General features: G+C 30.7%; 1 protein-coding gene across 5 annotated transcripts in view; it reads left to right on the top strand.

Moving 5' to 3' along the window:
- Positions 1-25,746, top strand: part of LOC127730213 (myomegalin-like) — a 100,401-nt gene that overhangs the window by 10,611 nt on the left and 64,044 nt on the right. For 2 of the 5 annotated variants that reach the window (XM_052238499.1, XM_052238495.1), the window contains exons 2-13: positions 6,336-6,406; positions 10,354-10,421; positions 12,169-12,273; positions 13,220-13,296; positions 13,754-13,877; positions 14,859-14,984; positions 15,329-15,360; positions 17,118-17,253; positions 17,579-17,650; positions 20,757-20,852; positions 25,314-25,355; positions 25,713-25,736. In XM_052238499.1, coding sequence (XP_052094459.1) covers positions 6,336-6,406; positions 10,354-10,421; positions 12,169-12,273; positions 13,220-13,296; positions 13,754-13,877; positions 14,859-14,984; positions 15,329-15,360; positions 17,118-17,253; positions 17,579-17,650; positions 20,757-20,852; positions 25,314-25,355; positions 25,713-25,736 — 973 coding nt within the window. Of the gene's footprint in view, positions 1-2,862; positions 2,920-6,335; positions 6,407-10,353; positions 10,422-12,168; positions 12,274-13,219; positions 13,297-13,753; positions 13,878-14,858; positions 14,985-15,328; positions 15,361-17,117; positions 17,254-17,578; positions 17,651-20,756; positions 20,853-25,313; positions 25,356-25,712; positions 25,737-25,746 lie in introns of those variants that run through there. The other 3 variants (XM_052238498.1, XM_052238497.1, XM_052238496.1) reach the window with 3 other exon arrangements.

Raw genomic sequence — 25,746 nt, 5'->3', positions numbered from 1 at the left:
GCACCGGTTTCTTTCTATTAATAATATAAACAAGATGTATCATAAATGACATTTAATCTGAATTTAGTTTAAAAGTTGAAAATTATTGAATTTGATCATTAAAAAATCACCTGTTTTAGGTTTTTTTTTCTGTAAAATTGCTGTATTTGATTTACAATTTTGTAAAAATGGAAGACAAGATGATTTATTTTATTATGGTCATTATAATTGTACAAAAATGTAGAGATTGAGACTCAAATGGCCAGTATGTTATTATATGTAGGATCTTTTAAAATTAAATCTAAAATACTTTACTCAAAGCAAAGACAAGTTAGTAACCCGCTCCAGGATCACTCAATCCAAATTGATAAATGAATGTACATGGAAATATATGACTATTCCAGACTTTGTACATATTAATAGTCAATGCTGTACCACTGATAAAATTAGGATATTTTTTTTAACAAAAGTATGTTTAAATTGGCTTTTTTAGAATTGTGAATATAAACTATTGATATAACATGTTTTTTAAAATAATTTTGAAAAATGTTTGTACTTTTGTTCGATAATATTATAAATAAGATTTAACAAAGTGGTAACTTCCTCCAAAATACAGGAAATACCAGCAAGCACGTTTATATGTTATGAGATGTTCCCTAACACCCCATCATCAACATTTGACTTCCTGTTATTTGAGACAATGGAAGGATTTTGAACAGTGATGTAAATACACAACCAAATTACCAATGGATTGGAAACCATTTGTTTTGGGTCAAAACAAGTAAATATAATCAATATCAATTTTGTTATTTACTGGAACAAACAGTGATTGGTATAATTATGTATTTATCAGTTGATTATATTTTGACTGTTGTCAATTTTTTGGCAGGAACTGAAAGTGATGTACATGTAAGTAAGGGATTAGGAATAATTATCTTGAAGAAATATTAACTTGATTTCAGAGAAATACTTGTTTGAGACTGTGTTAAAAAGAATTTAGATAAATATTTTCTTCGTAAGAATTGTGGTACATTGTTGTTACATGTAATTTTGTTGGCATGCTTCCACTACAATAACAAATTTGAAGATACATTGTACACTTATTTTATAGATATTTGCAATCAATTTGTCCAAAATTAATCAGTCACTGGTGAAAATGTATATTCTTATTTTTTTTATAAAGATTCTATAATTTCAAATTATAACTTTTTAGTCTTTTGCTTCAATGTTTGAAAGTAATGATTGTTTTTAATCAGAAATATACTCTCAAAAATTATAAATAAAATAAGTTTATTCCAAAATATTCTACTGAAGTAGAAATATCTATCATCAATGTCATAAACCTTTGAAAGGATAAATAATCATCTTTAAGATTATTGATTTAATATAATGTAGACAAAATCTTGAAACATGATGAAGTGCCATAAAAAATTTTGACAGCTGTTTATAGCTGACCTCCCACTTTTATCTCCCTTGTGTATCAGTACACTAATACATGTCTAATTATTGTACTAATTGATTAATTAGACATGGGGGCAGTACATGCACAGTACAATCTTATGCTCATGTGTAGTATTTGTGTCTGTAAAAAATTTAAATTCTTAGAACTGGCTTTTAGAACAAAATATATATATATATATATATGTATCTTGAATTGTTTGAAAAAAAGTAACTTGCTACTATGTATGTGCACTGATACAAAGGAAAAAAGATGAGCAATGTTTTCATTGTATTGCATATAACACATTGTACCAGAGAGGATACATTTCCATTTACGGGATTACATTTCAATTGGAAATTCATTTTTGATTTTATAAATATAGGAATCTGACAAAGGCTTTTGTGTTGATGATCTACAGGAAAATAGTGTTCTTAATTTAAATTATACAATGTACACATCGGGATATTGAGTCATTAATTTTGGAAATAGTACAGGATCCATAAGTTCAGACTAATATGTATCATCAGTAAGTATGATTTTGTTGACTATATATATATAGAGACTGTGCATCTCAATTTAGAAAAAAAAATTTTTATGAAAAGCAAACATTATTTGGGATAGAAATTGAACAGAAGTACACACCATCAAAGAATTAAGCAATTGCATATACTTGTATGGTGACAGCATCATGTGTTTGTGTCAAATTTATCTGAGAAAAATAGTGTTTAAAAAAATCCTTTTAGACAGTTTTGAGTTATTAAAGTTATGAATATACAGAGCTCTCAAAGAAAGGTATAAAATAGAAAAAATTATCATGTAAATGAATGACACACTATATACATGTAAGCATATATTTATTTGCTCTGATTTAGTATAATGTAGTATTTTACACATATACAGGAACAGCTTGACTGACAAGATAGTAATGTTAATAAAGGGGGTATATATCTCATTACCAAAATATCTTTAAATAGGCCGTTTAAAATTCTTGACTTTGCAATTCCACATACAGTAAAATCCGAAGTTTTTGGATCCATGTTGTTCCCGTCGCATGATTTATGAATTCTTGTTTCTTCATAAACATAGGTTTAATTATATTTGCAAAAAAGGATTTCTGAGGAAAAGTTGCAGGAACTTAAAAAGACTGACAACTATATTGTTAAAGTACAGTCATTGTTAGGTTACACTGTTCCTTTTAAAGACAGTGAAAGTGCTGTGTGTTGACTTAGTTTAATTTAAAGCTATTGTCTGTGCCCATTGTTTCCACCATGTGTATTGGTAATTTAATAGTAGGTATGTCTTACACACCCGATTAAGCCTGGATCAATACCTAATAATTATATCAGATTGTCATCTTTTGATTGCACACTGCCACAAATTAAATGGTTCAGCAATACTTTGTCCTGACTGATTGACTTATGGCTGCTTAGTTTGTACCTTTTCCAAAATTTTTGTCAATAGGGATTTTCACATCATGATCAACTGATTGGGGCACGCGGGTAAGAAGTTTTGATTTTTAGATTACAATGATTTTAATCTCTTTAGTTTTAAGTCATTAATTAGGTTAGTTTGATATTTTAAAATTTTGAAAAATAGAAACTTTGTAGAACTGTGTGTAAAGATTTTTATATAAATGTTGATTTGGTTGAGATAAAAGGTCAATGAAAGTTGTTTAATTTATTGTTAATATTGAAATTTAAAAATATGGTCAGAATTATTCTAATCAAAATTAAACTGCATCATATCAGAAATTATGTCATGGATATGTTATAACTTTCAAATTTGCTGGAATGTTTTTATAACCAATTTTCTGAAGTTAATAGTATCTGTGTTTTGATATGCATCCAGCATGTTAATCACTAACTTTGAAGAGATGTACATAATGTATGTTTATTGCTTACATGCCATCTGCTTGTTCAGTATTGACAAAGTTGGCGTTTTTTAACCGATTAGACAATGGATAATTTCATTACATAATTGTAAGTGAGCAGATGTTTTACTGGTCTTTGAATAAATCTGAATGATTTACATGAACTGTGTATTGATTTTGCAAACTGTGAATATTCCAGTTGAGTTTGTAACTATTGAGACTCAGAGTTGTTATATTACTATGTTAGATAATTTGTATTAACAGAGAATTACTAAAAAAAGTATAAAGTTTTACTGCTACAAGTGTTTGAATGGATCAGTCATTATGAGATGTACTGATCTAAAAAAGCAGCCTTGAAATATAAATATTACATGTACAATTAAAGATGTTTGTCTAAAATAATAGTAATATAGATATATATTGCTAGAAATTCAGTCTAGTGTTTTTATGTATAAGGAAAGGACATTTAATACAGTCTATGGTTTTGAAATGTTGAAATTATAAGGTTTTATCAGCTGCTTGAAGTCATTATTAGCCTTTTTGATGTCTTGAAATAAACATGAGATTTTTTGGACATATGACTTCAATTTCTCTATTGCCTTGAGCAGGAGATCATGGGTTTGACCCCCACCAGAATAAACTGGAGAATTGAAAAAATAAGTATTTTCTGCTTTTCTGCTAAGATCAGAGCATTAAGAAGTAAGACCAAAGACTGGTCCTCACCTACTCCAAGTCAGAATAATGTGTACAGGTAAGGTGATTTGTCTTTCTGCAGACTTGTGAATGAACACATTCAAAATCTGGCTCAAGTCTAGGACAAACCAGGGTTTATATATATATACTACTAAAATAACGAGGTCCAATTTGTTAGCCGGCATGATGTAAAAGCAATGAATCAAAGAATTCAACTTTATATATAACTAATATAGGGCAATAGTGTTGTTTAAAAATTACACCATTCCAGGCTCTTTAAAGTTTTGTTTTATACATAATTAATATTTATACCAATAATTAACAAGTTCTGGAACGAATCTGAATCCGATACCGATACCAACAGTATATGTCACATGTAGTTTCCGGTTGTAGGTACCTGTTACCTTGTGTAAATCCCTCCTCTATCAGGAGAACCTGGAATTCTTCCAGTAGTTGTTTATATCTGTTACACTATAGTAAGTTACTATAGTAGTATACTGTGGATTCACTTATTCGTGGATATTTAATTTCGTGGTTTTGTCGAAGTTTGCATACAAGCCTATTGGAAATTTGTTATTCGTTGAACATTTAATTTCGTGGTTCACCTTGACCAACGAAATCCACGAAAATTGGTATACAACGAATAATAATGAATCCACAGTACTATTTAACAAATCTGCTTTCTTCCACCTCAAAACCACTTTTAATTTTGGTTGTTTAGTTATAAAATTAAATTTAGTTAATAGCAAGTCTATTGTAGTAAGAAAACCAAGACGAGTTCAAACAGAAAGATTTTGAAAGCAGAGAAAACTGTGCACCTTACAATCAGCATGACTTTATCAGATAACAATACGAATACTAAAAATCCAGACTAAAAATAAGGCATAGGTACTTTAATTCATTCACAGACCCACTATGTCACGGGTGTGTCCTTGTTCATATAAACAAAATATGTTTTTGTCCATGATATGCATGTAATATTTGCCACTGGAATTAAACACCTATTCATCCTCATCAATGTCCTACATTATGAACCTGAGAATAGCTGTGTTGCAGAGATACTAGGGCCTCTTCCTCCCACTGACAGTATGGTCCTGACTTAGTCCTGAAGGGTGCAGATGATTAGGGTTGTATTGATATGTAAACAAGTTGGGTAAGACTGTTGATGTTAAATTGATAATTTTATTTTGGAAGAATGATACATATGAAACTCTTTAAAGATACCTGAAACTATCTAGTTTTCCCTCATTTTTAAATTGAAATAATTATAAAATCAAAAGCATGAATCTTTTCGGGCAAACTGAAAGAAACTCATATTTTCCACTTATCTTTTCCAAAGGCTTGTTCAAATTTGTACACATAAATTCAAAACTCTGCAAACTACATAAATACAAGTACTTTAACAGTAATGTTTTTGTAGCTACCAATTGTAATATGTGTTATAAAACCTGAAAGCATATTTTCTTTAACAGTTGAACAGGGAGAAATGTAAATTTTTCAAGGATAGCATTACAATTTTCTTAGTGATCTGGACACTAATATTTATTACATGTAGTTTGATTATGGTAAATAAATTTTCTGCATATATACTAGGCATATAAATATTTCAAGTTTTTTTATTGAATTAGATGCAATATGGACTGAATAGAATTTTCTATACACAAACTTGACAGCAAAAAGGTTTTTTCCCCCAGCAGTTACTACTATGTATTGAGCATTTATTTTTCAGATAATTAAGGCACTTGCAAATAATCAATACTGCTTCAGAAAAAAAAAATAATTTCTATATAATTTTCTTCTATTAGAAGAAATGATTACTGTGGAACTGATATTCTGTTAAATAAATCACAACCAGTATTATGTTACAATTGTTATTAAGAATAATTAGAATAACTTAAACACATAATCAAGTTTTATATGATTGGTCATAAAAATGTAAAATGTTATAATGTTCTGTTTTGCGGTACATGTAAAACATGTAGAGATGTCAATCAAGTAGCGGCTGTTTTCCACAAGTACTTGCAGAGTTGTTTTATGAGAATTGAAAAAAAAAGATGATGACCATTTATTATGCTTGAATTTTGAAGATTTTCAGGCATATATGTTGATCAGGAAATTCTCTAGGGTGTGTGGATAGATGGTTCAATTCTTATTATAATAATTATGGTTTTTTAAATCCCAAAAAGGTGGCTTCAAACCAAGCAATTGCTTTAATGGGGATTGGGGTTCATTTTTGTGAGCTTTGCCTGCACTAATGCAGAACTTACCCAGTTTAACCTTTAAACTTTCTAAAATGTGAACAAATATTGTGATATGATATTTTCATCATAAGTATTTCATCTTGCATTTCAGCACCAATGCCAATGTATTACATGAGGTAACCTTTGGGACACACATGGAGTACCCAGACGGCTCAGTTCCAAGTAAGTCAGATTTGATCATGCCTATCACAAATGTATCATGCCTATCCAAAAATGAAAATTTATATATAGATTTTCAATACAATATATCTGCAACAATTTGGTTGTTACTAAATGACTTATGACCTACATTCTGCTCTTTAGCAATTTAAATGAAACTTGCCTTATTAATCTGTGCCACTTTTACTATGAAGTTTCTTAAAAAAATTATTCTAGAATGGATGCACTACTATTTTTTTCAAAGGTCAAAACATAGGGCTATGTGGCATATTCTCAACATCTATATGCCCAGATATTATACTAAAATTCTGTACTACCCTCCCTTCACTTTGGGTCTTCCTCAAAATTCAATATGGTCGCTATCCATGTGTATTTATACTGGTAACATTCCCAAGTTATTTCTCTATTGAGATGAAACATAGAAATCGTATCTGGGAACCAGTACGTAAACAAAACAAAGTATCTATAAATATTATATATCTCCCCAAAAGAGGTGTGGTTTGTAAAACAGCTGTATTTACAAAGTGCAACCTGTATAAGTATGGGACATTAATGAATGGATAAGGATACTCGGCAATTAAATGTATTTTCAGGTCTTGTGAAATCTTATTGTGAGATACCTCAAGTTCTGACCTGCAACATTATCATACAAGTATAGGAGATCTCATAGATAATGTCATAGCTGTATATACTCATTTTCCTGACACATGAACATGTATTTACAAATTTCTAGGAACCAAGCTATTTGTAGACAGTGCTCCAGTTAGAAATCAAAAGGGGCAGGGCACTTTTTTATAAAAGGAAAAGGCACTGCTCATTTCTTTTGTCTACGTTTCTGTGTGTATCACGAGTTCACATTCTTTTTTTTTTACTGCATATGTTGTTAATAAAGGTGCATAAGTTGTTGTTTTGATTATTTATTCTATAAAATTTGCATTAGAAAATGTAATTCATACGATATGTTCATAAAACATGTCAATACACATTCATACATCACATCACTATAAACCAATAGAGGCAAATTAACTTACTATTCTTCCCCCCTCCCTTTTCCAAATAAAAACAACATAAACTAAACATCTCATAGTTTAGCATACATGTGACAGAGTTGTCTTCAAAATTTGCAGCTAGAGTTTGGCACTCAAAACTTTTTTTCATTGTTTGTGTTAAGGAATTATTTAGTAAAGCTTTATCAGGTTGATGTCATGACAGTTTAACTTCACACTACCCATTTTTGTAGGATTGCAGCTTAACATCATCATAACAATTGAACCTATAAATTTCTTAATTGACAATGTATAGAACATGGATTGCTAAAAGTATGATTATCAAAAATAAATTGCAATATATGTTCAAAGACATTTAATATCCTTAAGGTAACAGTCTTATATAATTTTGTATTCAATTGGTAATTTATTCCCATTTTTAGTACTAGATAATATTTTAGGAGCACAAATTTGTAATAAGCTAAAACAGGGGAAGTAACTCCAAAATTAATTTCTAACACGTTTACTGTTTGCTTGTCGCTTACAAGTTGAGATGGACGGCGTTTCTGTGAAGGCATGGTTGTATTTTGATGACTTAAATTCTATTCTAAAGTCATGAAAGTCTTCATTTATACACTCTTCTTGGAGATCGAAAATGCAGACCCAAGCTAAAAAGACTCGCTGACACATTCATCAAATTTATGACAAAAAGGTACATTGTCTTAATTAAATTACCTAGTTATTATCACATTTGAAGTCTTATCCACTGTAATTGATTGTAATGACATGATTAACCTGGGGGCAATCACCTGGTGTTATATATGTAATTTAACTTTGTGATAAGAAAGCGATGAAACAAAAGGCAATTTTACCAAAACGGCACAAGGGTTTTTGGGAAAAAGGCGTCAGGGCAGAAGGGCGCGGATGAAGGCACTCAGGGCACGGTTGAGGGCACCCAGGGCGCAGTACCCTTCTATTTTGGGCTAATGAGACCACTGGTAGAGATACTAGATGAAATTTGTTTTCTTTTTGCAGACTTGCCAATTTCAATCAAGTATTGCTATATCTCCATGATGAAAAAAGACACATGTATACATGTACAGATTGTATTTTAAACACGAAAAAAACATGAAAATTTCATTCATTAATATATTGTACCTACATATTACATGTATTAATTAATGTAGCACGTAATATATATATATATATATATATATATATATCACTGAAGAGACATTAATTGTTGAAATCCGGATATGGTGTACAAATTTTTGCACCTCATGTTTGCGGCATATCATCTTTTCCGCAAGTAAATTTTTTTCTGTTTGGTATTAAATAAATAATTAAGATCCATTTTGTTACATCTGGTGATCCGTTTATTTGGCAATTACCATGCTAGTCAGCAGAGTTTTAAGAACATCTGTTGTTTAACCTGCTAGTCAAATGCTTTTGTTAAAATATACTTTTTCACTTTTTTGGTCTTTTGGAAAATGTTGTTTGTGCTTTATTTAGATCCCTCTTTCAAGAATTTTGTTTTGCATGCACTCATATAAAAATTGTGGTTTTTGTCGAGCCTGCGAGTCTTGTCGCAAAAGCGAGACATAGCGATCCTACATTCCGTTGGCGTCCACAAATATTCACTCTGTGGTTCAAGTTTTTGAAATTTTAATAACTTTCTTAAACTTTCCTGGATTTCTACCAAACTTGGACAGAAGCTTGTTTATGATCATAAGAAAGTATCCAGAAGTAAATTTTGTAAAAAAAAAAATCCTGTTTATCTGTATTTTACTTATAAATGGACTTAGTTTTTCTGCCAGTTAACATTACATTCACTCTGTGGTTAAAGTTTTCAAAATTTTAATAACTTTCTTAAACTATCCTGGATTTGTAGCAAACTTGGACAGAAGCTTGTTTATGATCATAAGATAGTATCTAGAAGTAAATTTTGTAAAAAAAAAAAATCCCGTTTATTTGTATTTTACTTATATATGGACTTAGTTTTTCTGCCAGTCAACATTACATTCACTCTGTGGTTCAAGTTTTCAAAATTTTAATAACTTTCTTAAACTATCCTGGATTTGTACCAAACTTGGACAGAAGCTTGTTTATGATCAAAAGCTAGTATCTAGTAGGAAATTTTGTAAAAACTTATTTCCTGTTTTTCTGTATATTACATATAAATGGACTTAGTTTTTCTTCCACCTAACATTACATACAGTTAAAGTTGAAGTTTTTAAAACATTTATTAGATTCGTAAACCATCCTGGATTTTTATTTCATTAACTGTAAATCTATTATGTACATTCCCCTATCACACTGAAAACATAGACAACTGCAAAAGTAGGCGAGACACTGGGTTCTGCTGAACCCTTACGCATTTTTATCCAACGCAATCATAGGTTTGAAATTTGTTTAAGAAATAATTCTTTCATGCCATGCTTTATGCTCATTTTAACATGGGTAGGCATTATATTTGTCAATTTCTTTAAACCGAGAGTTAGCGAGGTGTAAAATATTGACAAATTATGCCTACCCATGTTAAAATGAGCATAAAGCATGGCATGATAGAATTATTTCGATTCTGATAGGAATATTTACAGCTTTTGTACGTTGAAGCGGACCTATAGTACACATTCAAAAGGCAGCCATTTTGATTTGATGAACCAAAAACATTATAGAAAATCAACAGTTGAACGATAAAAAAATTACATATATACGTAAACCTACTTTTAGAATGATTTTATTAATTTCCTAGCGAGCAACACCAACAAAACTGTCCATTTCGACCTCTGGCATTGTTCAAAATATAAGTGACGTTGCAATATCAATTGTGACGTCAATCACGTGCAGCCCATGTTTTATTGTAATTAGAACATGGCTTTTTTTCCAAAGTGAAAGAAGGACGTCATATTAGAATTTCAATTTAGACTTATATATATATATGTATATATATTTCTTTTGCAGTGGTTGCCAAGAACAACAGTGGGAGGATGTCCCCTGTGAGAGGCAGAACAATGAAGGAGTATGATCAGGTATTGATGGTCTAAGTAATAGCTAAACATTTTGTAATCTTCAATTCAGTGTTGCATTGCTATTTTGATAGCTAAAAGACGCCTTGTATAGAATTAGGTCATTTGTGATCTCAATTTAAAATGGACATAGATCTTAAATGACAGGATAAATTTTTTTTTTTTTCCAAAACATGATAGAATGCATGTACCATGTGTACATGTGTAAATTATATTTCAATGTTGCATAACAATCCTACGAACATTATTTATTAGAATGAGTTTTGGAGTTTCAAATAGCAAAGTATAGACTACCATTTTAAGGTATTGCTTATAGTAACCAAATACTTTTAAAGACTGTATGTAATAAGGGCCTTATATAGTTATATAATTATTGCTTTGAAGTACAAGTCAAATTTTGAAGGCCTAATTTTAAACTATATTTTATCCCCTTGCAGTCAGATGCTTCATGACTTTATTACTTCAAAGATCATGAATAATTTCTGTATTCATATAAATCAAATATTATCCTTGAATCAACAGGGATTTAATACAAGTTATCTACGTTCATATCCGTAGATATGGATATTTTAACACCCTGAAGTATCCAAGTACACCCTGAGGCGAAGCCGAAGGGTGTACAGGGTACTGAAGGGTGTTAAAATATTCATATCTACGGATATGAACGTAGATAACGAATTTATCCCCGGTCTTAGTCCAAATCTTGCGATTTTTAGAGAAATTCAACCACAAAATGTAATGTGAAAGCAACGTTTTTTTTTTTCATTTTTTAAAAATCTTTTATTGAAATTTGGGAATTTGACATATTTTTAAAGGGGTGTAGGGTACTACCTTTGATAGAACCCTACAGGTAGTCAAATATAAGACGTTTTTAATCCAGAGACAGAGAAACAGGAATGGGTCAAATTTGGCGCTCAATGTTGTGAGAGTTACATCATAGACGATGTGACGTCAACGTGGGTCATTTGCATAGCTAGGTCAGTAGTCCCATTCATTGACATTGTGGCAGCCAAGTAATGCATTTACTAAAATGAGTGCAAATGATCGACATAATAAGATAAAATCGTTAGTTGATTAAATATTTAATTACAGACATCATGAATAATCTACAGAATTCGATATTTCACAAGGAACAACCATGAAACTAAGGAAATCGTGCGTGAAGTTCCCTGATGTAATGGGTAGCAACGTCCGGGGATATGGGTTAGCAACACCCAGGGGCTATGGGTTTCGTAACGACGTGCGTTAACCAATCAAAATCCTAGAAATATACTAAGCCGGGGATAAAACTGCTTATTGTTGACTTAGTTGAGATTAATTGCTTAGAATTGGTTCTACTATCCGACAACTGAAATAACCTGTTTAAGATTATAGTTTTTGAGGAAAATTTATAGACATTAATGTAATTATCATTTGGAATATAAATTTGATACCTTCTTTTTTTGTTTGAATTTATATTTCATAAATTTAAAAAGTTATTAATAAGATTTTAAAATATTTTATATATTTTGTTGAAATGATATACAGGTAAATGTTATTGCAACGTTAACTGTGCAATTGAAAAAGAGTAACAAATATACTTTCATGATGTAGGAATATTTTTATTTGTGGTATGTGAGGTTTTACATCTACAAATCCACATCTACCCTATAGCCTTTCTTTACCATGAAAACATATTGTCAGAATAAAAATAAATTTTTAGCAGTATGCACCAAGGTATAATTTGGATTATTATTTACATTTTCTGTAGCAATTGACAGAGTTGAAAAAAGAAAACTTTAGTTTAAAGTTGAGGATATACTTCCTTGAAGAGCGGATGCAACAGAAATTTGGCGACAGTGATGTTTTTAAAACAGTATGTATAGTTTAATATATGTTATAAAAAAGGTATGTTCCAACAAATTTTAAGTTTTAAAGTTGAAAAAATTATATGCAAAATACAAATGATCTCATTCAAGATTGATACAGTCTTAATCTGTAAAAACTCAACTTGTTTATCAGGACATGCAGTGAATATTCATAAGTATTGATTTATCAAATGGGTTTTTTTCATGATAGAAAAACATTTTTTTTCATTGTTGTTTAAAACCAGCAAACCGAGGAGGACTTGATAAGTTTTGGACAAAATTATCAATGTCATTTTAAACATGACTTTGGTGATAAGTCCTTGTCAAGTATATACTTGAATTCACAAAGCCATCATATACAATTTTATGTAGAGCTGAGCAAAGTGATATAGGCAGAGGAAAGACCGATAAATGCTCGTTACTGAGAAAAATGATTCAAAAGCTTAATTTGATCACTAGAGACTAAAAATGAGATGGAGGTTGTCAAACAGAAATGTTCTCCAAACATCAAAGCCACCAAATAATGTTGACCTGTCATGCACTGTTTCTAAGAAACAAGCATATCATGTCAGAAGGAAATACAATTCATATGGCAACTTTACAATATATTTTGATCATCAATATTGTCTTCTTTGTGAGACCCACAGCTCCTCCAGAAACTTCATTAAGTATGGCCAGGAAACTACAAATGGTTTAAATACAAGATCTTGCAACAAACCACCTCCATACAAATTGTGGTTGACCTAGGTCTCACTGCTTTAAAAATCTTACATATGATTGCCTCCCTTGACTTGTCACATACAAAATAGACAAAATTAATATATGATTTATGATGGACAGTGAGACAACTTGATATGTAGCTTGGATAGTATAAATTATATATATTCCTATTTAACTACCATATGGTGTGAAGACAAAATTTATTAAATATGAATAATTTGTTTTTCATTACAGAATATAGAACTGAAGGTTGAATTAGAGAGTGTTAAAAATGAATATTCAGACAAACAAGAGTTGTTAAAGAAAGCTTCGTAAGTTTGTACAATATGCTACATAGATTGTGAAATACATTTCAAGCAGCCTAGTTCTCTTCTGCTTTCAGAAGCCTTCCTTCAGTGTAATGTATATTTTCCCAGAGGGCCTTGGTGGCCGAGTGGTCTAAGTAGTTGAACTACTGTATCACTAGCCTTGCGCTGGACTCCAATCTCAATTGACTAGGATTTTAGGTTGGTAGTTCTCTCAAGGCACTCAAACTTCCTCCACCGATAAAAACTGACTGCCACAAAATAGCACAATAGTGCTGAAAGTTGCGTTTAACACCTATCAATCAATCAATCAATGTTCATTTGCCAAAGAAGAGCTAGAAGGTAGTCATGTTACTAAACCTTGTCAAATTTTGTTGCTGGTAATAAAATTTTCTGTGAGATAGTTTTTCGTCCTTTTCATCCGATCAAAATATTTAAAATAACATATACTTTGCCATTTCAGAAATGCAATGGAAGCAATGTCAAAGCAGCATGAGTTAGAACTCAATGGAATCAGGGACCAGATTGAAAAGGAACATCAGAAAAATGTCAAACAATTGCTGGATGAAATCAATCAAAAACAACAGGTATAGTATCTTTCTCAACTGTAGTTGTTGCAAAAGTTTGCAGGGAAATTTTAATTTTGGATCATCTGCATAGTTAGCCCAAACTGTAGAAATGACTTATCTCAGCATTACAGTTTTAAAATCTGCATTTCCTTTGAGAATACATTCTCTATACTTGTTGAAATTGAATTGGACTTTTTAATGCACATCTTTTTATGCTAGATTTTCTAGAAACCATAATCAGACCCTGACTATAAAGTAATTACTGTGAGGTATGATTAGCTGAGACATTGTCTGATTCCAGTTTAAAACAGATTGATTCTAGATATAAAATGAACTTTTAGATGGTCCTTTTTCTAAATCTTGTATATGTGCTTGATGACAGCTTTCATAACCTCTGATAAGCAATGCCTTTCTTATAAATTAAAAAGATCCTCAATATAGGATTGAATGGATACTTATATTCACAATGTTCCACAATTCTGAGTTATATTGTGCTGATATTTGGTATGAAATTAATAATGAGTAATTGCATGTACTCATTTCATATAAGTTGTTATTCGTGCAAATATCATATAATTAAAGTTAGGGCTATTCCATTAAAATGTATGTGGGAGGGTAGGAAGGGACTTTCAAAATATCCCTACAACCAAGAACCATTTTTTAGATAATTTTGCATAATGGTAATAGACCCATACTGAAAAAAGACCCATGACCCACATTCAATAATAAAACTTCCCTTCCTACCCTCCCGCATACATTTTAATGGAATAGCCCTTATAAGTAATTCACCAAACGAATGGCGAAAAACGCATGATCCAAAAGAACAAGTGAGGATTATAATTTTCTTTCATTGTGAAGACTCTATTGGTTACAAGATACATACTTTTTTAACTTTAATATTGACCTCTGAAAATACATGAAGTGAGTATAAAAAATGAAAAGTACTTGCATAAAAGAATGCCAAGATCTGGCTCTATTTTTCTATCATTTCTTTTACAGGAATTGGGTCAAGCAAACAAGATACTTGAAAAGACGGACAGGGAAGTTAAAAATTTACAGGAGCAGATTGTTCAATCACAGACTCAATATGCTGAATCTGGTCATAAGACACAGATACAAATTCAGGTTAGAGATTAAACGATATGAGCTGAATTAGGTCAATAATACCAATTTATGTATGGAATGTTTGATTTCAACTTTTTGTTAGTTCACGAATCAAGATTAAAAGGGGGAGAGTGTGATAACAACAAATTTGTTATACCCTGCCAAATGTTCATGTGCCTGTCACAAGTAAGGGGTCTTTTAAGTATTCACTTCTGCACAAAACCTTGTATTCTATTTATATGTTAGTAATTTTCTACATACATTTATATGCTTTGGTGCAATTTATCACATTTTCATCAGAAATTGGATATCAATTTTAAATGTATTTTTGTTACTCTCTCATATATGTCTTGTTTATTCTGTAGGATCTTAGAGATGCACTTGCAGCTAAAGAAAGGTAAGTTATAGTATTATTTGTTAAACTAGATCCTTCACATGTTATTTGTTTTGGTCACCTGGTCAAAATGGTGTGTAAGCTATAACAGCATCTCTTATTCTTAGCTGATTTATACTTTTCCTGACATGTTGATTATTATTTTTATGCCCCCACTGTCACCGGAGGGAACATTAAGTGTTTCCCTTGTCCGTACGTACGTCCTAAAAGTGGTTTCCGTTCTATAGCTTTAATAACAACCAAATGTTATGAAACTTGTTCACAATACTTATTACCACAAAACACATCTCAAGTTAGAATTTGGGTGGCGTCACTTTTACTGTTCTCGAGTTATGCCCCTTTATAACATTATTATATGCAAAAGGGGACATCAACTGTGTCTCATGGACACATTCTCCATTTATTTAATTAATATGTGGTTCGTTTTATCGCAGTTCTTCATTGGTCAGAATTGAATCATGACGTCAAATTTGCTTGCTTTCCTCTGTGGCATCACAAAAAAGGCGAACATGCTTGATGACATCACATAGAAAGAACACATCTTTTTTGCAGATCATTGGAAAAGGAGGATTAAGTTTGTCTGCTTATCTTCTTAAAATCATTAAGAGAAATATCCACTACCAAATCTCATGCACTACTATATTTCTCCTCTCTTGACAGTTAAATATTAGATATTTAATACGCACTGCGAGCCTAAAATTTTGAATTTGAAAATTCAAGTGGAGAAATATTGTATCACAGTCGATGCAGTGGTAGAATCTATATATATCAAACAATCTCACCGTAAAATCCATCGTCTATCTAAATATGGCCAATATAATTCTGATTGAATAAATCATTTGCTAAAAAAATAAGCATGTCTCCTAATCCCAAAAATATGAATACATATTTTTTTACTGTATCAGCATGGAAGGATAAATGTTTTGATGCTGAGTATTTTCCTGATTATTTAAAAATAAAAATCATAATTACTTCCTCTATATGGTATAAATTTTTCACATCTTAATGCATCAAACAGTAAAACTTACAAACCAAGAAAGCATTTGCGACCAAGTTCATCTTTGAGAAAAACAAAACAGTATACTATAAAAGTTAACAACTCTTTTATTTTCAAACCCTGAAAAGTATTGAAAAAAGATCTGGCTATTACTGTACAAATACAATTGACATATGTGCCCTAAATATTGTTAATTCATTGTGACTAATAATTTAAACATCATACTTCTGGAAAACATTATGGAAACAACATTTTTGGTTGATAGCGGCCCTAAAAAGTTGGATGTACTCATAATTCTTTTAAGTTTGCCACAGTCTTTTCTCAGGCACTTGTATCATAAATTGACTGCTTATTCGGCCTTAATGGTTGTTGTAAAGTTTAAAATGTTGGGTCAGGAATGTAAAAAATTATCTTTCAAATGAAAAACTGTTGCTGATGCACTTAAAAATGACCCCTTGTAAATTTTGCTTTTATAACCACAATTTCACATACTTTCTAATTAAGCTGTATGAAAAGAAAATATGAAATTAGATATGAAATTTAAATGGAAATAGATTTTGATATCTGTTTCAATACAACTTTCAGGAAAACACTATTTATAGAATTATGTCTTTGAATAGTTCATCACTGAAATATTTATATGTGAATTTACTGTCAATTCTACTACTTATTCCATTTCCAAAATTTTTGAGTCACATCATATCTCAGCTGATGTATTTGTATTCCATCTGGGATTTTGATTGTTGTATTATTATGATTTCAGTTTGATTGGAGAACTTCAGAAGGACACAGCACATTATAATGAAAATATGCAAAAACTTCAACAGGCTAATTATGAATTGAGTGACAAAATGGAAAATATGGAAAAAGAAGTCAACAGGAAAGACAGAGATATTGAGGTATGCTACCAGAAATTTGAATGCAATGTTTAGTTTTCTTACGTTTACTTAGCATTGTTCAAATTTCATAGAATGTAGAATGACAGCATGTATGCATTTTCAGTATTTTCTTTAAATGGATTCATATAAAGACTTGAGTTAAATTTGTCAGCTATTCTTGCATTTACAACTTATATTATATATAATCCTAGAACAAATTTATTCTTTCTACTTCATTCTTCTCAACCTTTGAGTTCATTTTTTTAAATGTCTGTCCTAACTTCTGTCAATTTGTTTTGCAAGTCATGTATTAAAAATGTTTTTATATTATTGTTTATTTCATCAGCAATTAACATCAGTTGTCCATGAAAAGACTTTTGTTGATGGAGAGTCTATCTTAGTCAATAATCATCTACAGGTTTGTCTCCCTTAATCTTGGTGGAAGCTTTTAATATCTCTTAATATAAATTGGGCATTTTAGGGTGGTGACCAACAATTTAAAGAATTTTTAGTATTTTCAAAGTTTCTTAGCTGTTCATTAGCTTATTTGTCCTTAAGATCCAGTATGAGCCATTGTTAAGACTTTCCATCTTAACTTTAATATAAAAATTTGACAAACAAATCCTTAAAAAATCTAAAAACTTATAGAAAACCAATTGCTACCAACATTTTAAGCAATTTTACATCCACCTAGAATTATTGGTAATGACCACATAGCCATCAAACATGGCTGCTGCCTTAACTTATGATAGTGAATTTGCCAACCCTCTCCAAAAAAAAACAACTGAATTTTTTTGTCTAGGTACATCTGCTACCAGACTTTGAGGGAATAATTTTTTTTATAATTGTTAAGCATTGTAGATGGTGCTGAATTGAATGCAAAAGATGTCCCTGGGAAAATATCAGATTCTTTGTTTCATAGATTCATAATTAAATTGAACAAAATAGGAGAATTGTATTTGTTACAAAGGAATCTTCAAGGGAAAAGATACAATTTAACTGAATCCATATAATATCCAATTGCTTACAAGTAGATGTAATTGGCTTTGATTTAATGTCACTAAGATGTTTCAAATATTTAAAACACTGCATCTAAAATGCTGTTGTTTTTATCTTAAATAAGAGTTATCTGCCTTTAGTGTTATGCACCTCCATATCTTTTTAAATTACAAAACTAAACTTAGGAGTATTCTGGTATTTCAATTATATTAATCCTCTTGATTCTTTTCACTGGTGATAGGCCAATGCCTTTCAGGGTGGTTTATTTTCATTCAATTTAGCACTTGACTAGCTGGAAAGTGCTGGTTGCATACAATACCCATTTATTGAGGCCTGTTCTAGAAAAAAATATCTTGGGTTCTTTGTAGGCACTTGAAGGCATATACATTTCAATGGTTGTTTAGGTCTAAACCATAGCTTTGCTTGAACTATATAATTAAAAAGTTGTCTTCAGACACCCAATTCCTTTTTTTGCAAACAGTCTTGAGAGCTTATCCAGAAAAAAATAAAAAATATTTTGCAAGAGAAAGTGATTTCAAAGGAGTATCAGCTTGTATTTGGCCATAGAATTAGTGCAAATATTAAAGTTACTATGCATGAACTTAATTTTCTCTTGACCTATTTGAGATAACAGGTGTTCAGAAATTAATAACTAATTAAATACTAGTATTTGACCAGTTAACATGGGAACAAACTATGACGAAATTTGTATACTTTTAAAATGTCTTAATTTTCCACATTTTGTTTCACCTTTTTTTAATATATTTGGGATTGGTAAAGTATACATGTGCACATCCAAGAAACAACTTTTAATTTAGTGAAAATATGTAAAAAGCTATAAAAATTAGTGGCAATAGAAAGGTTGCTTAAATTATTTTGTTGTTTCTTGGCTGTGCACAATGTTTCCATAATGGAAATATGAATAGAAATCAATATTTTTGTTTATTATAACATTGAAAATCTTGTCTGACTAATTTATATTTCTTGATATTATGCATTTCCCTATATTATTTGCAAATTTGAAGAAGATGATCTTAAAAAAATCATTTTTCTTGGGCCAAAAAAAAAGGCCTTAATGCCTCAACTCCTGTATGCTTCTTATGTTGGTATAAACGACTTATATTTATTTATATAATGATACAAGTGTTAATTTAGAAAATTGATAAGAAGCCTTTAATATTTTAATAAAAAGCTCTAGCATGGATATTGCAATAATTGTACTTTCATTTTAATGTTTTCTTTAATTATACCACCGTTCCAAAGGAGGGGTTACCTCTGTCTGTCTGTCCCATGAAATTCTGTCATATGTTTCTCAGAATCTGCAAATCAGACCTTCCTGAAATATTTGATCAGTTTCATGTGAACATGCTATGCAGTGTGATGCGTTTCAAGATTCATTACTCATCAACTTCCTGTTTACCGATTTCCTTAACGCAGGGGTATCATTTGTGAGCAGTAGCTCACAGTTTTAACTGTAACATTTTCACCAATTACCTGAACTTAATTTCTTATTATTGGTTTAATACAGATTAACACATTATTATCTGAATTTACAGTATACTTTCTCTTGGTTATAAGTTTATACTGTAAAGTGGTCTATTTCATGATTTCAAGCAACACATTTTTTTGCTAGGTTAAATTGTGTGTTTTTTCTTGATCAAATTTTTTTAGGGAATAATTTCGAGATTTTATTTTAATGAAGAATTTAGTGAAAATTGACCACATAGCAGTATTTACCACCTTTACATCAGTACTTATATGTACCATTCTTAGACTTCCTACATGTCCCTTCCTATTTTTTTTTTTTCAATTTTACCCTTGAACAATTTTACTGCTATAACTAAGATTTTTCCATTATACTGACACCTGCAGAGGAAGGCAATCAGTATAGTGGCAGTTTTCAGTAAACATATAAATTAGTAAGAAAGAAACAGAAGAAAGGGAATTGTAGCAAGTCTAGTACCATTCTATAGAACCTATAATTTCCTTCTGCAATGTTATATTGGTGATGGTTTTAATATAATCATATATTTATGATATCTAACAAGTTAGCTGAAATGGTCCATAAACTTGCATTCTTAAACATTTTAAAAGGTTTACTTTAAAAGTTTTATGGTTTAATACTTTATGTTTGTAGAATTTCTTTTGCAGTCTGAGGAGTCATAAAGAAAATATAGAATATAGACACTTTTTCTTACCAACCTATGTATTTTTAATCAGCAGAGGTCAAATTTATATTAATAAATATATATTGTGGAAGCAACATAATTTCTGTAACAGGAGAAGTCCTTTTAGCTTGCTTTCCGAAATATGAATCATTCTCATATACAGTATTTTTTGTAGAATTGTAATTTGTACTAGTGTTTTTGTTGTCTTTTGTACCAGTAAAAGAGAGTTTAACCTCTAGATGTCTTAAATGTTTTTTGTTTTGTCTGTTTATTTTTCATTAATATGAAATATACTCCATATCTTTTATTCATATTCATTATAAACATTCATTTCAGCAGTTTAATATTGTTTTATAGGATGTAGTAGACGATCAGACTGAGACTTTGAAGAAAGTGAAACTAGAGAATGAACGATATAAACAAGATCTCACACAAAAGAACAGGATGATAGGGGTATATATATATATATATATATATATTGTTAACAAGTCTAAATTGAAAACAACGTTCAAACCTATGATTGCGTTGGATAAAAACCGCAATTTTTATATGTGTGCAGGCAAAACAAATTTCTTTGTAGAGGGGTCTAAATACAGCACAAACAACATTTTCCAAAAGACCAAAAAAGTGAAAAAGTATATTTTAACAAAACGCATTTGACTAGCAGGTCGAACAACGGATGTTCTTAAACCCTGCTGACTGCCATGGCGATTGCCAAATAAACGGATCACAGATGTAACACAATGGATCTTAATTATATTAATTTAATACCAAACAGATATATTGTTACATATACATGAATTAAGGTAGCTGGGGTGTCTAAATGTTCAACAATAGATTTTTCTTAAACTTCTGTGAAAGACTTCTGTGTCACTGTACTTTCAAATTTCAATATAAAAACTGGGAGTCGAGGACCTTGTTTTTTTCGTTAAAATACATTGAAGTTGATAACGAAATCACAGTTATTTTATATAGGTTATACAGGGGAAACTTTATTTTTCTTTATTGAGGAGTCATTAAACGATAGAATAGGTTAAAATTCAATGAAAGAAATGCTTTTCATAAATACATCTGAAATATCGAGTAAAAATAAAGGGTCAAGGGCCTTATTTTCTTGAAACAATTAAAGAACACAAATTGTCCTATCAAATTCAATATAATTATCTGCCCTTGATTTTAAAAGGATTTTTTTCTGAAAATTTAAAATACAATTAACGACCCTTGATTTTTTTTTATATTTTAACCTCTAACTTTCAAGTTTTAGATGTTTCTGTTTTATATTGTATGGTACTTCGAAAAATTTTGTAAACCAAAAAAGTATTTTTACAATATGCCCATAAGAGGGTCGTAATGGGGGGGTACCTTCATGAAGAATAACGGTAAAAATTCTTGCCAAATGACATTAACGGTAATTTTTGGTGCATGATGATAAAATGCACACTTTCTTTTAGAAGAGAAAAGAATCGACTGATTTTGACAAATCACGCTAAATTTTTTCCAAAAATAACGGTAACGATAATTATTTGAGACCTCTGACGAATCACGTTAAGGATATTTTGACGATTCACGGTAAAATTTTAACCAATTTGACGCTAACTGTAGCCGAAAATGACCGTTTGACGCCTGACGGTAAAGGGCATTCCTACCCTCCCATAAGGGATGCTTCAAGTAGACACCAGACCTACCTTAACAGCTAAATAGAGCACTGCTATACATGATTTAAATTTATTTACTATAAGGGTGTATCTTATTGTCATCATTAGAGAAGCTAGTAGTTGTGGCAGGAAATATGATGATGTACAATTTTTTAAGTGATTATTTATCATGTAATTACACTTATAATGGTCATCTTCTTTATTCACGCTTAAGCATAGGCCCTGCAACTCATTTCACAATGAAAAAATACTCTTAAGGTGGATCATCTGTATTTTCCTTAGATACAATTTTCTATAAGTATTTTGCCACAATGTAGATTTTACCATGCTTTTTTTTTAAATAATGATAAAAAGTATGGGTCACTGTGCTATTTTTCAAACTACAGGTCGTGCAAAATTGCCCAAAATTGCATAGATTATTCATGCAAAAACACTTATTTGTGACTAAAAAGAAATCTATGAAATAGAATTTTAAAATAAACTAGGGCTATTCCAGAAATAAATGTAGGGATGCCCATGACCCATACAAATAGATTTTTTCAGCGACCCATAACCCATATAATTAAATAGAGGTTTGATACCACCACCCATCTAATTAAAAAAAAATGAAAGTCAATACAGCAGTGTACAATGATCTACTTAAAAACTATTATATCTTTTAGGTATATAATGACTTTCAACACAACTATTGTAGAATTAGAATACAAAGCTTGAAAAATTTCATTCAGACTTCAGATCTCCTTTTGTACTTTTATATAATTTATATCAAAATATAAAAGGAAGATTCCAACTGGGGTATGGCTGTTCCAACTTTGTGAAAAGGGTCAGGAGTCAATTCCAATAAAAAATATGGGTATAATAAACCTGTTTTTTTTACTATTTTGTTAATTTTTCCTTTATCTTCAACAATCTCACTCTGCTAGTGTGAGATATGGGCTCATCTCAGCTCGCTGTAAAGGGTGCACATGCATTGTCAACTAAAATGTCATTGATGCCATACGCAAAACAGTGATAAGACCAACAATAATCTATGAATGTTATATTATACTTTATATTGAATGTACATTGTATGGATTGACCCAGAGGTACATGTAGTAGTGTTCTGGCTAGAAACTGTGGGTAGATGGGCACATTCCTATAAAAAGGGCACTTTCTATAGAGGCTCTCATTTTTACAACAGATTTTTCTTTTGAATTGACAAATATAGATAGCCCCTTTATTCTCAAAATGACTTCCTTTAGGCAGAGATGTGTGAGGTTTCCTATGCCTTATATTAAAATCCATTTGTTGCCTTCACCAAGATGTAGTCAAATAGAGGTATACAGAAATTATTAAAAGGAACTACATTTACTGGCACTTAAGGTGGATTTACAAGTGAGAGCCTATATCTGTTACTGTTAATAATTATCTTTAAAGCTTTAAAAACCTAGAAGACAAAAGTATTCATTTGACAAGGGGGGGTTTGGGGGTTTAACGACCTTGACTACCCATGAGGGTCTTACATGGTTGTTACTATTCATTAAGTAAGTTGAATTGAACATAATTACAAAATTCTAATCTAAAAATAATGGTCTACTAAGAAATTCTTTTTTTATGCCCCACCTATGATAGAAGAGGGGCATTATGATTTTCGGTCGATTGCGAGTGGGGCATCCATGTACTATGGACACATTCTTGTTTCCAATAAAATGTACTTTTTTAAAACAAAAATAATCAAAGCTGTACTTCTTTTCATTAAAATGACATTCTCTTGCAGTTGAAAAGTAAAATAAATTGCTGTGTATTTCAGTTATCAGTAAAAACGTGTTTTAAAGAAAATCCACTTTAAGGGGAAATGAATAAATCCACATTATAAAATAAAAAAAACATAAAAATTGTCAGGGATTCATTCCTGTTTTATCACCTTTTGTAAAGTCATATTTTATGTTATTTATATACAAAAGCTTCTATATCTTAATAAGTTATTGTACAACCACCCATCCAATTAAATTGTGGAGAAGAACAACTAATTACATTTGCTCCAACCTCCACAACCCATGCAAAAAAAGATCAACTGCCATCCAACCCTCCAATACATTTATTTCTGGAATAGCCCCTATGAAAATATAGGTTTTATAATTTGCTTTATGAAAATAGAGATAAAAATTGTGTCTGACACTGAACTTGTTTTCTTGCTACAAGTAAAAAATGAAAATTTCTTTAACATTCCTTTATAATATTTTGCTATTTGAGTTATCTCCCCTTCAATGGCTAAGTTGAAAAATTGTTTTGAACAACCACAAATATTTAAATATGTTAAAATAGTCTATACAATGCAATTAATCACTTATTTTTATGCCCCACCTACAATAATAGAGGGGCAATTTTTTTTTTTTGGTCTTTGCGTCCGTTCATGTGTCTGTCCGTCTGTCCCGCTTCAGGTTAAAGTTTTTGGTCAAGGTAGTTTTTGATGAAGTTGAAGTCCAGTCAACTTGAAACTTGTTCCCTATGATATGATCTTTCTAATTTTAATGCCAAATTAGAGTTTTGACACCAATTTCACAGTCCACTGAACATAGAAAATGATAGTGCGAGTGGGGGCATCCGTGTACTATGGACACATTCTTGTTCTTTATTCAAATAAACAGTCTTACACATTAATTGCCAATCTATCTTTAAATTTTCAGATTTAAATAAAGAACTAGACTGATTGTGTACTGCTATTTTACAATCCAAGATGGCGATATACAGTTAATCTACCTTTAGTCATGAACATTTCAGTATAACTACAATCAATTTTTTTATGCTCCTGCTGTCACCAGAGGGGGCATTAAGTGTTACCCTTGTCTGTCCATACTTGTAACCAAATGTTATGAAACTTATACACAAATGCTTATTACCACAAAACACAGATCAAGCTCGAGTTATGCCCCTTTATAATGTTACATGCAAGCCGGGGCATCATCTGTGTCCCATGGACACATTCTCCTTTTATTTTGTAAGATTTTTTGTGAAAAGAGCCCCAGGCTTGTAAAAATCATCTATTCAGACCAATGGAATCTTAAATAAAATTTTCGTAAAATTTAACTTTGGGCCAGTGAATTCTTGAATTAATCTTGAAGCGTGCATCTCATCTTCATGCTTGTCAGAAGTCTAGTTATAACTTTGGAGAATTTTTCAATAGTGTCCATTCTTTACATAAAAGACACTTCACCCTGTTATCAAGTATAATCAAAACATTAAAATGAAACAAATACATCTTTCATAATTTTGATTTCAGAAATTAGAGGATTTAATGAAAACAGCAGCACAGGACAAAAAGGTAAAATTGTTTACAATAAGAGATAAATGGACTAATTTCTAAACATTACAATCATTGTATCTGTCATTTAAAAGTAATTGTCATGTTTGAAATACAAGTGTTTTTGGTACATTGAAAAAACTATCCTCACACATGTTTTTTTACAGAGCCATTTTATTTGCTTATGATTAAATGCCTTCGAAATATCCCATTTTATTCTTGTTGTAATTTCAATATGCACAATAAGGGCACTCTTGGCTCTTAGTTCACATAACAAGCATTTGAGAAATAAATTTCCATTAAAATGAAAATAATTTTCCTAAAAGCAGTTCTGAGAAGAAGGCTTATCAATATTTAATTTATCCTTTTTCATCATAGATTTTCCTCATTACATATCAGGCGGTGAGATTTT

The sequence above is a fragment of the Mytilus californianus genome, unplaced genomic scaffold, assembly GCF_021869535.1.
Source record: "Mytilus californianus isolate M0D057914Y unplaced genomic scaffold, xbMytCali1.0.p SCAF_2, whole genome shotgun sequence".
In the NCBI taxonomy this organism is placed as follows: domain Eukaryota; kingdom Metazoa; phylum Mollusca; class Bivalvia; order Mytilida; family Mytilidae; genus Mytilus; species Mytilus californianus.
The sequence above is the reverse complement of the archived record's forward strand: the minus strand, read 5'-3'. Positions and strand labels throughout refer to the sequence as shown.